Source organism: Nothobranchius furzeri, chromosome 19 (genome assembly GCF_043380555.1).
Source record: "Nothobranchius furzeri strain GRZ-AD chromosome 19, NfurGRZ-RIMD1, whole genome shotgun sequence".
NCBI classification, from domain to species: Eukaryota; Metazoa; Chordata; class Actinopteri; order Cyprinodontiformes; family Nothobranchiidae; genus Nothobranchius; species Nothobranchius furzeri.
Genome location: NC_091759.1, coordinates 530,028 through 546,038, shown reverse-complemented (window position 1 = coordinate 546,038; position 16,011 = coordinate 530,028). Strand labels below are relative to the sequence as shown.

General features: G+C 45.2%; 1 protein-coding gene across 2 annotated transcripts in view; it reads left to right on the top strand.

Annotated features, from left to right (window-relative positions):
* zbtb10 (zinc finger and BTB domain containing 10) overlaps positions 1–15,110 on the top strand; it is a 29,438-nt gene extending 14,328 nt beyond the window's left edge. The window contains exons 3-5 of one of the 2 annotated variants that reach the window (XM_015973784.3): positions 10,000–10,065; positions 11,718–11,893; positions 14,677–15,110. In XM_015973784.3, the coding sequence (XP_015829270.3) occupies positions 10,000–10,065; positions 11,718–11,893; positions 14,677–14,961 (527 nt within the window). In that variant the 3' untranslated portion in view covers positions 14,962–15,110. The remainder of the gene's footprint in view (positions 1–9,999; positions 10,066–11,717; positions 11,894–14,676) is intronic. The other variant, XM_015973785.3, reaches the window with a different exon arrangement.
* The last annotated feature ends 901 nt before the right edge of the window (positions 15,111–16,011 follow it).

The following is a 16,011-nucleotide window of genomic DNA, read 5'->3' as shown; positions in this document are numbered from 1 at the left end:
AAGAAAGGACAGGAAAATATTGTTAACTCCAATATATCATTGTAATGAACATGTATAGATACTTTATCATACATAGCTACCAGCCTGTAACGCTACTTTCCCCCCAAAAAATGCACGAGACTGATGCGTTTAAATATAAAATGTCCAATAATTTTTGGATGCCGCAGGACCCCCATAGAGTACTTTAATAGTTATCTTTTTTACCCCCCCATAATTTTCAGTCAGATGAGAATTCTTTTGCTTCAATCCCTGTTGTATGCCAAAAATAAGTCTGTTTAAACATTCTATCAGACTATTTTTTGATATTAATAATTTATACGCCATTACACAGCTGTATTAAATGCTAATAGATTATCCTCATCTTATCCATTGGGAGTGTCATTGTTAAGGCAGTAGTACCAGTACTAACCTCTAGTTGTCATTAAACTGTGTAAACAGAGCAAATATGTTTATCTTATTTGCTCTGTTTACATTTAATCAGCACGCTTAATTAAAATACAATAGCTGACAACATTTAGAAATGTTGACAAATTAATCGCATGATAGTAGAAAGACATTCAAGAAGGAAATGGATGAATTTGAATGGACTGAATCATGTTTAAAGGCACAAAAACAAACTATAAACACGCTGCTTATATTATTGCAGTATAAATTTAATGAAATCTATAATCTTAAAAGAAAGTATTCGTCTTCGTCTTCCTCCGCTTATCCGGGTCCGGGTCGCGGGGGCAGCATCCCAATTAGGGAGCTCCAGGCCGTCCTCTCCCCGGCCTTGTCCACCAGCTCCTCCGGCAGGACCCCAAGGCGTTCCCGGACCAGATTGGAGATGTAACCTCTCCAACGTGTCCTGGGTCGACCCGAGGGTCTTCTGCCGGCAGGACATGCCCGAAACACCTCCCCGGGGAGGCGTCCAGGAGGCATCCTGACCAGATGCCCAAACCACCTCAACTGGCTCCTTTCGATCCGGAGGAGCAGCGGTTCTACTCCGAGTCCCTCCCGAATGTCCGAGCTCCTCACCCTATCTCTAAGGCTGAGCCCGGCCACCCTAAGGAGGAAACTCATTTCGGCCGCTTGTATCCGCGATCTCGTTCTTTCGGTCATTACCCAAAGCTCATGACCATAGGTGAGGATTGGGACGTAGATCGACCGGTAAATCGAGAGCCTGGCTTTCTGGCTCAGCTCCCTCTTCCCCACGACAGATCGGCTCAGCGTCCGCATCACTGCAGACGCCGAACCAATCCGCCTGTCGATCTCCCGATCCCTCCTACCCTCACTCGTGAACAAGACCCCGAGATACTTAAACTCCTCCACTTGAGGTAGGACCTCTCCCCCGACCCGGAGGTGGCAAGCCACCCTTTTCCGGTCGAGAACCATGGTCTCACATTTGGAGGTGCTGATCCTCATCCCAGCCGCTTCACATTCGGCCGCGAACTACCCAGCAAGAGCTGAAGGTCAGAGCTGGATGAAGCTAGGAGGACCACATCATCTGCAAAAAGCAGAGACGAGATTCTCCTGCCACCAAACTCGACACACTCCACACCACGGCTGCGTCTAGAAATTCTGTCCATAAAAGTGATGAACAGAACCGGTGACAAAGGGCAGCCCTGGCGGAGTCCAACCCTCACTGGGAACAGGTCCGACTTACTACCGGCTATGCGGACCAAACTCACGCTCCTCTGGTAAAGGGACTGAATGGCCCTTAACAGAAAGCCACCCACCCCATACTCCTGGAGCGTCCCCCACAGGGTGCCCCTGGGGACACGGTCATAAGCCTTCTCCAAATCCACAAAGCATATGTGGATTGGTTGGGCAAACTCCCATGCCCCCTCCATCACCCTTGCAAGGGTATAGAGCTGGTCCACAGTTCCACGGCCAGGACGAAAACCACATTGCTCCTCCTCTATCTGAGATTCAACTATCGATCGGACCCTCCTCTCCAGTACCTTGGCGTAGACCTTTCCAGGGAGGCTGAGGAGTGTGATCCCCCTATAGTTGGAACACACCCTCAGGTCACCCTTCTTAAAGATGGGGACCACCACCCCGGTCTGCCACTCCCTAGGAACTGCCCCCGATGACCACGCAATGTTGTAGAGACGTGTCAACCATGACAGCCCTACAACATCCATAGCCTTGAGATACCCAGGACGAACCTCATCCGCCCCCGGGGCTCCGCCGCTGTGTAGTTGTTTGACTACCTCAGCAACTTCTGCCCCCGAGATCGGACAGTCCATCCCCAGGCCTCCCAGCTCTGGTTCCTCCTCGGAATGCGCATTGGTGGGATTGAGGAGCTCCTCAAAGTATTCCTTCCACCGTCCGACTATAGCCTCAGTTGACATCAGCAGCTCCCCATCCCCACTGTAAACAGTGTGAGCGAGTTGCTGCCTTCCTCTCCTGAGGCGCCGGACAGTTTGCCAGAACCTCTTTGGAGCCAATCGATAGTCTTTCTCCATGGCCTCACCAAACTCCTCCCACGCCCGAGATTTTGCCTCGGCAACTGCCACTGCTGCACCCCGCTTGGCTATCCGGTACCTGTCTGCTGCCTCCGGAGACCCACAGACCAGCCACGCCCTGTAGGCCTCCTTCTTCAGCCTGACGGCTCCCCGAACCTCTGGTGTCCACCAGCGGGTACGGGGGTTGCCACCACGACTGGCACCGGCCACCTTACGACCACAGCTAGCAACAGCCGCCTCGACAATCGCAGAGTGGAACAAGGCCCACTCGGACTCAATGTCCCCCACTGCTCTCGGGACGTGGTCAAAGCTCTGCCGGAGGTGGGAGTTGAAGACCGTCTTGACAGGTTCTTCTGCCAGGCGTTCCCAGCAGATCCTCACTATGCGTTTGGGTCTGCCAGGTCTACGCGGCATGTTCCCTTGCCATCTGATCCAACTCACCACCAGGTGGTGATCAGTTGACAGCTCCGCCCCTCTCTTCACTCGGGTGTCCAAAACATACGGCCGCAGGTCAGATGATACGACTACAAAATCTATCATCGACCTGTGACCTAGGCTGCCCTGGTACCAAGTGTACCGGTGGGCATCCTTATGTTCGAACATGGTGTTCGTTATGGCCAAACTGCGGCTTGCACAGAAGTCCAATAACAAAACACCGCTCGAGTTCAGATTAGGTGGGCCGTTCCTCCCAATCACACCCCTCCAGGTCAAGCTGTCATTGCCCACGTGAGCATTGAAGTCCCCCAGCAGGACAATGGAGTCCCCTGATGGAGCACTATCTAGCACTCGTCCTAGGGACTCCAAAAAGGGTGGGTACTCTGAACTGATATTTGGCCCATAAGCACAAACAACAGTCAGGACCCGTTCCCCGACCCGAAGGCGCAAGGAAGCTACCCTCTTGTCCCCCGGGGTAAACCCCAACACACAGGCAGAGAGTCTCGGGGCTAACAAAAAGCCAACCCCAGCCCTCCGCCTCTCACCCGGAGCAACTCCAGCAAAGTAGAGTGTCCAACCCCTCTCCAGGTCTCGGGTTCCAGAGCCAATGCAATGTGTCGAGGTGAGTCCGACTATATCTAGCCGGTACCGCTCAACCTCTGCCACAAGCTCCGGCTCCTTCCCCGCCAGCGAGGTGACGTTCCATGTCCCAAAAACTAGTTTTCTTGTCCGGGGATTGGACCGCCAAGGCTCCCGCCTTGGTCTGCCACCCGATTCGCATTGCACCGGACCCTTCATGTTCCTCCTGCGGGTGGTGGGTCCACAGTTGGACGAGCCCATGTATCCGGTTCGGGCTGGGCCCGGCCGGGCCCCATGGGCAAAAGCCCGGCCACCAGGCGCTCGCTCACGGGCCCCAACCCCAGGCCTGGCTCCAGGGTGGGACCCCGGTAACCCTCCGGGCCGGGTACTCCGACTCTTCGTTTTAATCGCCATGAAAGATCCTTCGAACCGTTCTTTGTCTCACCCTTCACCTAAGACCAATTTGTCATGGGAGACCCTACCAGGGGCACTAAGTGCCCCAGACAACATAGCTCCTAGGATCATTAGGGCACTCAAACTCCTCCACCACGATAAGGTGACGGTTCAAGGAGGAGTAAAAGAAAGTATTTTAATAAAATGAAATGTTATCTTAAGTTTTGATCTTGCTTTATGCTCATTCAGGCTGTTTTTGCCTCTGCTGAATCAGAAATTCTGTGTGAATTTTCTGAGTGTGAACTTATTGTTTGTTGTGCTATTTGAACATTAATAAAAATATATGGAAGAAAATTCATAAAACCAGCAACACTTGCCAAGGAAACCATTTTGCATTCTCCACTCGGGATAATCTTCTGCCTTCCAGCATCACAGGCCTCAATCACAGCAGAAACACGTCTGACGGCATCATCACAATCATGTGCTGAAATAACAAAATGTATACATAAGACAGCTGTTTCAGATGTGAATATACTTGGTTTGTTTCTCATATTTCATTTCATTTTATTAGAAAATATAGCCCTATACCTAGGGCCCCTAGGCACGTGCCTACTTTGCCTTTGGGTTAATCTGGCTCCGTTTCATTCTTTAACATCTTTAATAATTCAAAAGTAAACAAAAAGCAGGTTTTTGTTTTTGGCAAAACCACTTAATCGTTTTGACCTTTTAAGTGGCTCACACACACCAATCATTTTCCAGTCCTCTATTTATTTATTTGTCTTGGCGAAAGTTTTCCCCATCTTTTCCATCTTCCTTGCTTGTTTGTTCTTTAATACCATCACCTCGCCATCTCTTAATGTTTATCACGCCATTCATGGTGTCTGCCTTCAGTACAGCGTCCTTGGTATTCTCCTCTTTTTTTCTCAACCCGTCTCCTTCTGCTCATCCCATTAAGCGTGGTACTCTATGTAACCATGATAATATCACATATTAAGTGGAGTGGTATGAACGGGGTGGAGGAGGAGGGTGTGTGTGGTGGCGCAGTGGGCGTGCAGAAGTAGAGAACTACTTTTGTGTGCTTGAGTGAGAAGCCCTCCCTGATGTAGGATAATGAAGGAAGCTGGGGAAACCGTCGCTCCCCCAGGCCTTCCTAAATGCACTTGAATGCTGTTAGTGCCTCCAACTCCTCCTATGGTTCTTTAATGTGTGTGCAAGAAGAGATCCAGTGTGTTGTAATTGCCAAGAGAGACGCCCTCTTAAAGACGGTTTGTTTCCGAGTCTCCACCCGTCTTGACTGTCTACCTCCGTCTTTCTATTTTAGTTGTACACATTTTCCAGATAAACATATAACATAATAACCCATACAGGGTAAAAGAAAGAAAGAATGAAAAGCAATCATTAATCTGTCCATCATACTTTGGTGGATCAAAATATTTGGCAGCCATGACTTGGAGCTAGGGATGTCCATGATGCATACCTCTACTTAGGCTGAATGACTTTAGGAAGAGCTGGGATTTATTTTTTTTCTGGCAGAAATAGCAATATGAACTCATTCACTGCCAGCCGTTTCACAGTTTTTTTTTAAGAGTCACAGAACATTGCGCTCTATGATGATGTCAACGCGAAAACAAACAAAACAAAGAGAAGACTCACCTCTTACATCAGGAAGAATCCACGCCTTTCGAGCGTTATTCATTCTTTAGTGATCCGTTGTTGATTGTGATCGGCAGAAGCTTTTCTGGTTCGCGCCTCACTTTGTTTACAGCAGCGTCCCAAAATGATCTCCTAACACATGGATTTTCTGCTTCCTGATTGTGTGACATGTGACGTACGTGGATTAAGATCAGCTTCAGAGCTGGGATGTTTGCTCTCATGGTGCGGGGGCTCGTTCCGACGCCCACACAGAAAAAAAAATGCAAATGACAACTTAAGTCGTCTTTGGCAGTTAATGAGTCAATCAAATTCACAATTTCCTTCAAATCGAGCATTAGCACAATTTTTACAATAAGGTTGTGTGATGCACAAAAAAACTCCCAAAAATGACGACTAACAGGAGACGTTGACTGAGTTGGGCATGAACGTTCCATGTGAGTTTTCATTGTTTTCCATTTATTTGGTTGTTTAATGCTTTAAACCGCGCTACAGTTTGTCCGTGCATCACCTATGATAATAGAGGGCAGTACTTCAGACCTGTAAGCCAATAGCTATTGGTTCAGAAAGATGTCAATCAAATGTTTGAAGCTAACATAGAGGTGCTAATGGAGTCTACCAGAGAGACGCATCTAAAGGAAATTTTTAATGTTTTCCACTGTAAATTATGTTGGATTGTGATTGGAAGTCTTGTTATGGACGTACTTTTCTTGGACTTGTGGATGTGAGACCATTCTTGTTGGAGATGAGAACAGTGAGTCAGATGTTATTTTTGGATTTCTGACTGTTTACTGTGTCGGCAGTTATGGAACCAAACGGATTTTAGCTTTCAAACGATTTGTAATATCTGTATGCATGTAGAACATGTGTTGCGAAAAAAACTTGCAATTTGACGTTTTCAATGACCCATCCGAGAGAATAATTCATATACATAAAACAATTAGCTCATTAAAAAAGATAATCAGTGAAGGGCTTGGCCAGTCACAGATGGTCAAATAATTTGTCCAGTCGCCCAACCTTAATACACAATTTATAGTAACGTTAACCAACATGACATAAAATTACATGAGAACATTAGCACTCTAATAAATGGTAAATGGCCTGTTTTTGATATAGCGCCTTCTAGAATCCTAGAAACCCCCCCCCCCCCCCCCCCAAGGTGCTTTACAACACAATCAGCCATTCACCCGTTCACACTCACACCCTGGTGGTGATGAGCTTCATTGTAGCCACAGCTGCCCTGGTCTCACTGACGAAGGCGAGTCTACCGTACACTCCGACCACCACCAGCAGGCAAGGTGGGTTAAGTGTCTTGCCCAAAAACACAATGGCAGCGACAGACCGAGTGGGGCTCGAACCTGCAACCTTCTGATTACGGGGCAAGCTCCTGTGCAACCGTAGCCCAATAATAAACTAAATATGATAACTAAAGGTAAGGGATGCTTGCCCCACCATGTGTTTGCTGCTACCTCCAACACTCTTAGTGGGGTGTATAGACTAGTTGATGAAACACATCCCGGTTCAGTCAGCAGTGCAGCGAAGAGTCGCAGCTTTGACAATCATGCGGTCGCGTTGATTGAAAGACAGTTTTGAGCAGGAAACGATGGATCATTCAGCCCTACCTCTACCAGTCGCAATAAAATCTAAACGTGAATTCTGGATCCAGATCTGGATTGGCATTGAAAATCTGTTAGGCCATGCCACGTTTCTAAAACAAAGTTCCTGCCATTGATATTAGGGCACGTTTTCTAGCAATAAACCTCAAACGATGAAACCCCCCCATTGTGGAAGCAAGTGCTTTAATATTTTGTGATCAGACAGAAGACCCGCGTGTGGTGTTGTCTTGGTCCATCTTACAAGTTGCATGTCTGAGAGGAAACTGGAGAAAGCTCACTCATGCCTGTGGAAAACATGCTAACTCTGCACCGAGTGTTACCACAGTTAGCATTTAAACCTATGACCTCCTTACATTGTGATGACTGCCCCGCCATGCAAATTATAGATGTGACATCAGCTTTTATTTTATTGGATTAGTGCTTCAGTTTGTTCAGAAAAACCAAACTCGGTGACAATTATCCTTCCCAGTCTAGCGTAATGTTATCTGCAATGGGTAATTGAATAATATCGGTCGGGCCCTAACTTCTACTACTACAATCCGTTGGCCCGGTCCCAACCACAGCAAATGCCAGATGTCAGTGAGCATAAGCAGTTCCTTAATTCCAGCGGGAGAAAGGCTTCCCACTTAAGTTTGTTTTAAAGCCCCGTATCAAAGGCGTTAGAGATTTATGACTAGATTTATTCCGTTTATATGTTGTCACCTATTAAACCGGTCTAGTCTGGGAAAGGTTTCACCCTGTAGCATTTCTGTTGTAACCCACTAATAGACGGGACATTTATGACTTTTCTCACCATCCAGCTCTAATTGGCTCTGTTGCATAGACGGATGATTTATTGCCATCCTCCTTGTAAGCGTCTCAATCTGTGTCCTAAGTGTTGCTCAAATAGCATAAAACCCTGCAACTTTTAAATGATAAACGCACTTGTGTAGCGCCTTTCAGAGGCCTCCAAAGTGCTTTACACAGGGTATCTGCAGGTCCTTAAAAAGTCTTAAAGTCTTAAATTAGTTTTTCCAAATTTAAGGCCTTAAAAATCCTTAAAAATGACAAATAATCCTTAAATAGTTTCCAAAGGTCTTAAATTACCAAAGACCCAATAAACAAGATTATTTTATTTCTATAAAATTTTCGTGAATTTCTAGTTAGTTTGGCATTTTTTGTGTATGATACTGGCGTAAGCGGAACCGTACACATTCTTTTGGTTGTGAAAGGGGGCTATTTTTAGATGAGCACGCTAGTGGGAGTTTGCGCCATGGGGAAGTGCAACATTAATGGTAACTGGATGGCTAATCCCACATTCACGGCGTGGTTAGCACCGGTTCCAGGGAATAGCTGGAAATTATAGCTTAAATTTAATTTTAAAAAAAGCTTAAATTTGGTCAAAGTGGCCTTAAAAAAGGTCTTAAAAAGTCTTAAATTTGGCTCCCTTAAACCTGCAGATACCCTGTTACACTACAGTGCATACCTAAAGTTAGTAAGCAACGAGAACGCATCTATGCTGTCCTTCTTTCCGGACTCGTGAGATCACAATCCCTCAAGACCTCAGAGGTCACGGTTTGTTTACGCCATCCACCATTAAACCAAAAAGAAGACTGAGATCACGTTTTGATTTCACTTTTTGATGTCCAATTTAATGTCTCTCTCACCTACCAGGATTAAATCCATGAAAAACACTCCGTCACACTTCTCTAAAGATGCTGGTAGTTAATGGGCTGACAGATGTAATCTACATATTTTATTTTGACAGTTACCGGGTTTTTTCCACTGCAGAAATAATGCATCCCAGAAGCGGCTCGCAGCAAGAAAAGAACCCAATCATATGTTTAGCGGCGCGGGGGGTCTGATTCTGGGACGTACCTGAAACGATCCGCGCCATGGCCGGTTTGGATCAAGCCCATAGACTGTAATGGATTCTCTCTGAAGCAGCAATGCCGTCGTTTGGCTCCGCTGATGCCTCCACAGTAGACTCGGCTTTATTCCTGTTTAATTTACTCCAAAACACCTAAGTTTTTTACACGATTGCTGATGGAGTTTAGAGCCGCATTCTAATGCCACCTGAAGAAATAAGAGCAGCTGAAAGTGACGTTTCCAAATAAAAGTTCATAACTGATGTATTTTATTACGTTAAGCCTCGTTTCCAGCTCCTACAGCCAGCAAATACTCAGGCCTTCTCCCAGCAAGACTATTGAATTGTTGGGAGGTGCGCGCGCACGCGTGCACGCACACACACACACACACACAGAAAGAGAGAGAGAGCAGGTGGGCATTTGCATGAACATTACTCTGAGGTGCACACACCCAAGCAATCCCCCCCCCCCCCCCCCACACACACACACACACCCCACCCCCAAAAAATCCATGAGAGGTGCAAAGCTGCCAGGGGCTGTCCCTTCATTCTCTAATCTACTCTAATGCACTGGGGCTACCTTCACTATTTCAAATATTGACCCAGGGACAATGAGTACACACCACACACACACACACACAGAGGGGTGTGTCCTTAATGGTCTCTCAGCACTGCTGCTTTAGGAAGAACACACACACGTACACAGGTGTACAAAAGCAGGGTGTAAGATGAGCCGGTGTGAATGCTCAGCTCTGTCATCCTCTAATTAACCCCCTCCCCGCTGGAAACCCGGTTAGCTGCGGTTAGCTTGTAGCGACGCCTCGGGACGCCAGCTGCTTTACATACAGTGGGGTTCTGGGACTTTGTGTTTGCAGAAACGTCCATTGTATTCAGTCCTGGGGGGTGGGGGGTGGTTGTGTACACAGGACATTGTGAGGTGTGCACCCCCTCCCCCTCCCCACACAGGTTCACAACCACCTCTCACCTGTCTCTCTACCTCCCCCTCTTCCCCCTTTCCCCCTTTTCCCAGAGCTGGCCAATCAGATCCAGTATAGCATCATCCAAGACTTACAGCAAGGAGAGACCTGGGAGAATGGTAAGAAGCCACTCTCTAGACTCCAGCTTGGAATGATTTATCAAAATGGTTGTATTTTTAAATAGTGTAAGCAAATTATCCCCCAATCGATCAAAAGTGACAAAAGGTTATCATTTAAGACCGTTAATGATACAAAAGGAGTTGTTAAACTCCGGGTGTCCCAGTTAACCTGGAGCGTTTAGCATCAGACGTTATGTGACCAAATAAACACGAGCCTTTATTTTCTTAACTGCTTCTTCCTTAATTATATGGTTATTATCTGTAAAATGCAAAGCGTCAATTTTTTTAGATGAATCAAAATAAGCAAAGAATTGAACGAGGATCTGTCTTTGATTCTCAAAGCTACCTGTTAGCGAGCTGCTGAGGCGAATCTTTGATTTAATCAGACATTTGGAAGAGTTCATAAATGGATTTTTTTTTGCTACTTTTAAAAAAAGTAAATCAATACTGTTCCATAAAAAGCAGAATTGATGCGTCTCTACTTTTCGTTACAATTGAATCAGTGGCTAAAAGTCCCTGCCCAGTGTAGAGAAAATGGATTAATTGGATTTAATCCTGCTTTTTAAACGTGTTTGCAGTGTTTTGTGAATTTAGCGGTAGGCTGGGTGGATGTAGTCGAGAAATAATGGAAATGATTCATACTCACTACCATTCCCCTTCTTTTTTATACTTTCATCGTGGTTTCTCTGCTCTGTCTGCGTAATAACAGACCATAAAGATCAGGTCATTTTCTGCTTAACGCTTAGAGCCTTAACTAACTGTTGCACCTCTACACGGCTGTGTTTAAAGCACACACACACACACACACACACACACACACACACACACACACACACACACACACACACACACACACACACACACACACACACACTCTTACACACACACACTCTTACACAGGTGACCTGCTTCTTATCAACCATCCCCCCCCCTTCCTCGCCCCTTGGCCGAGCCACCTTAACAACGCCTCTGTCTCAAACAAAGAGACGGCGCCCCGCTCTCTCACCGAGAAAACAAATAAAGATCTTATTTTTTTCCCTCAAAACTCACATTTGAACCCGCCTGTCTCCTTTCACACACCTTTTAGAGCGTAAATGAACAAAATCAGACGCAAATGCACCTATAGTCATACTGAAATAACGCATAAATGTGTTACTAAAGCTGTAATTCTAATAACCAGTAAAGAAAATATCCAAAACGAACTGTTATTAATGGTTATTAGTCGTAGTTTGTCATTTAAATCCTAGATTTGTGCTTCTGAATGAGAATATTTGCTGGCAAGCGTCATTGTTGGTTTCCACCATCTTTTCTGTGCAGTTATTGGTTGCTTAGCAACAGCCATAAAAGGACTTTGATGGTATTATGTGATTATTTTTTTTTTGGGCTCATCTCAGAGTTGGTGGTTTGTATTTGCACTAATGGCCACCGCATCCTAGCGCAGCCATTCGATGAACAGGATATTGGTTCCTAACACACACACACACACCCTCATCGGCTCATCTTCAAATGGAAATGTAACATTTACGACCGCTGTGATGTTTCATCTGGCCGTTACGACTGACTGGAACATCTCATTGATTTGAAGCTGAGATTAAATCCTCCGTCTCCGGCTGACCTCTCTCCCGTCTCTGTGTTTTCTCCTTCCTGCTCAGGTGAGGCCTCACACCTAGCTCTCAATAAGCTCAAGTGCCCCCACTGTAACTACATCGCCAAGCACCGGCGCACACTCAAGAGGCACCTGATCATCCACTCAGGTGTGCGCTCCTTCAGCTGTGACATCTGTGGCAAGCTGTTCACCCGCCGCGAGCACGTGAAGAGACATTCCCTGGTGAGCATGCACGCTAACCTCACTCCCTTCATTCCACACCTCCTCGTGTGTCTGGCAGCTCCGCTCAGAGGAGTGAGTGCACAGATGCAGTCTTCTGGGCTTTTATCAGGCTTTTTTTTTTTTCCATTAGGGAGTTTTGGTGGGTCACTCACAAACTGGTACAAAACTGTACTTTCTGTTCCAAAAGAGTGGGCTTCCTCTGGAAAACCTCTGAATTTGTAAAATAAATAAAAAGTTGTTGCAAAAAGTTGGATTGATCAGTTAGTTCCTTAGTGTCAGAGGTGGGAGACCAAAAAGGGGGATTTGTGAATCTCTTTTAGGTGTGATGGTGTTGTGATGGGGGGCGTGAAGCAGGATGGACCATCATGACCTTCACCTACGGTCACCAGATTTGGATATGACCTAGTGGAGATAACTCCAGCTTTCCACCAGAAGCGTAATCGTCCTATAACGTCCACGGGTTGTAGTACGTAGTTATGGCCGCCGTTAGTCGACGGGTGCGTTTCCACCGGCCATCAGACGTGTCTCACAAGTGGAGTGTTGCGTTGCTCTGCTTAATTTACTCTTTGGTTCTCATTTTTACAAGGTAGGCTTCTAGAACGAGACAAGCTCAGCCGTTCAGGTGGTTCCAGGAGAAAAAAAAAATCAAACACGAGGGCGGTGTGAAACACGTGGAAACTTTCAAAATAAAAGTCTTGTGTAGATTTCCAGTTGCTTAAAGGTGCGGAACACTGACTAATAATTTTTAATGATTATTTCTGATTCTAATGGGTCACTCTTTGTTTTTCATGTAGGCTGAACATGAAATAGTCTCCTACACCTATCTCCTGCATTAGCTTCTGATAGAAAACAGATGGTGAAACTCTAGGATTAGAACATCCTGATAGATCTACGTCACACTGTCACTAACATTCTTGGACTCACCCAGCTTTACTCACGACGAGAAAGGCTTTTGTTGGTTTAGCATCCAGGAAGCAGCAGAGAACATCTTGGCTAGTAGAAGCTACCCGTTAGCATGAGCAACGCCACCACACCGCAGAACTCCTCCAGGCTTTTGTTATTTGTGGAGATAAAACATCAACGTTGCAGAACAAATGGAGTCGGTGGTCAAGTCGCGTACCCTCCAAGTACGACTTACAAGACATTCCTTCCTACTAGAGACCACTGCAGATGGATTTATTAAACGAGTGTCTCACACCTTTAACTGGTAAAACAAATCCGTCATTACCTGTGACGCCTCTGCAGCCGAGGTTAAAGAAAAGCAAATGGAACAAAGACCATTTGGACACAAGCTGTCGTCTTTTTCCATGTTAGTTATTAGGGATGTGTATTGGTGAAATTTTGGTGATACGATAAGTATCACGAAATAGGGGAGACGATACAACATATCACGATATATTGCGATACATTCAGTCAGACGATATTAGCAATTTTTTTTAGACTGAATGTATTGTAGGAATATTCAATAAACAGTCCAAACTAGGGCTGGGCGATATGACCTAAAATCAGTATCACGATGATTGAGAATTTCACCTCGATAACTACAGGTATGCACAGAAACAAAAGTTGTCCACTAGATGGGGCTGTCGCATGTATTACTTGAATCACATTTTTACGTGACTCAAGGTGGTACAGCTTCTTAAAGGGATATGAACATTACCAACCTACACATCTTTTCATTTCTTTATTATCGAATTTATTGACATGGGAACATCACGATAAGAGTCAGAAATTTCGATAACGATAAATTTTCGATTTATTGCCCAGCCCTAGTCCAAACTGACACTTAACATTTTTAACGCCAGGTATCTGAACCATAGCAGAGGGATTTACATTTCAATGGTGGAAACAAAATGCATTGCTCACTGCTGCCAACTAGCGGTCTGCGTTTGAATTGCACCAAAAAAAAAGAAAATACACAAATATTTGCATGTAAATTCGTCCAAAAAAATTTGATACATGGATTTTGAATATCAATACAAAATCACAGGATAAAATATCACCATATATTACCATATCAATATTTTCTATATACAGCTTTTGAATATCGATACAATATCACAGGATAAAATATCACGATACATTGCCATTTCGATATTTTCTTACATCCCTATTAGTTATCGTGTGAACGGCCAAAATCACACGTGATCTTGAAATTCTCCTGCGACTTCGGGACCAGCTAAGTAGAACGCGTTTTCCCACAGGAAAAGCTCCTGTGGGGAAAACCCATTCGTTACGCATCTGGTGGAAAGTCCTGATTAGCTCTGCATAAAACACTGCTCCTCATTCCATGCCTCCTAGTCGCCTCCCTCCCAACGTTCTCCAGGAACAGTAAGGATCTTATATCCTCTCTGGTCTGGGAATGCTGGAGAGTTGAACTGGGAGTCCCTTCCTGGCTCCGTTACCTCTGTGTCTGGACCTTGGTTGGGTGATGTGAACATCCCAGATCCCTCGAGTCAAAACTCTAAATAAAATCATGACATTTTACCCAAAAACCGTCATGGAGAACGAGCCTCAGACACACATTAAAGGCTAAAAGAGCCTCTGCAGCTCTTGCATTTCCACGAGGCCCGGGGCGCTGGCTAGTTTAGGCAAATGAAGTCAGCAGCTTGGTGCTGCTCTTCCCTGGTATCGTCTCATCAGCCAACCAAGCAGATAAATCAGGAGTGGCTCGGCTCTTGGCTTATTTGGGTCGGCTTTAATTCACTAAGAAACGTGAGCTTTGCTTCTTTTCCCATTCTGACTCCCCATTTCCTTCACGTTCTCCATCTTCATTCCTTCAGGTGCACAAGAAAGACAAAAAATACAAATGCATGGTGTGCAAGAAGATCTTCATGCTAGCGGCTAGCGTGGGCATCCATCACGGCTCGCGGCGCTACGGCGTGTGCGCCGACTGCGCGGACTGCGCCGACTCGCAGCAAGTCACTCAGGAGGGCCTGGAGGGCATGGAGTTTCCTCGGGACGAAGACTTCGACGGGGAGGAGGGGGAGTACGGGGAGGAGCCCACCGACAACGACCAATCAAACTGGGGCGAGGGCAACGCTGGTGGTGCCCCTGTGGAGGACTGAAAAAGAAAAACTAGACAAGCTTGACAAACAAATTAAAGTTGATGTTTAATATATATATGTACACACAAAATCTAGCTGGTAAACAATCAACTCCAAAGTGCTATCAAACCTCCAGGTTACTTAATTGTGCAAGTTCATGACAAAGAAATGATTTTTTAAAGCTTTGTTAGAATGGGAACTCCGAGATGTACAGATTTTATTATTATTATCTTTATTATTATTATTATTATTATTGAAATGTGTCCAACTCTGGGCCCAGCGCTCACAAGAGAATGATTCTAACGACGAATTCTGATAAATCAGGTTTTTGGTGATGTACTTTTTCTTCTTTTTGGGGGGGGGGGGGGGGGGGGTGATGTAATTGTGTCGAAGTAATTTAGGCCAATCATCTGAAAGAAATGTTAATAATTTAATTTATGAAGAGAGGTTATAATGGTCTTATTAAATGCTATAATTCTGTTTTTTTATGTGTGTGTTTGAGCAGAGACGCCGTCTCTGTCCTCCGTCTAAGAAGAGCGTTATTGTCCACAGGAGGATTTAAACCTGCTCCGTAGATCTCGTCCTAGATGCGCTAAATATTATTAATCTTTTCTGTCTTTTTTTTTTTTCCTGCGCGAATCTTGGAACCAAAAAAATCTGTTTAGCGACTCTAATGTATCACAGCCGTATTTATGATTAACTTAAGAGGGCTGTGGTATTGTGCCAAACAGACCGCACACCAAGATTTAGCAGGAAACCAGAACTACTGAACATACTTAAGATGATAAAAAATAAATAAAATTGTTGTTAAATGGGGTAAAATGAGTAAAGAAAGAGGGGAAATGTTATTGCTAGCTTTATACAAATCACGGCGTCACAGTAACACTTTATTATTATTATTATTAAAAGCATTTAGACTTTCACTTAAAGCTTGAATTTTGCCAAATGCTGACCCGTTTGGTGCTGTAATGCTTGTTGCAGAATACTGGACCTACAGGCTCTATGTGTATAATCATAAAGCTTAAACTGACTCAGTTATGCATTATGTAATCAGCTTCAACTATAGAACAC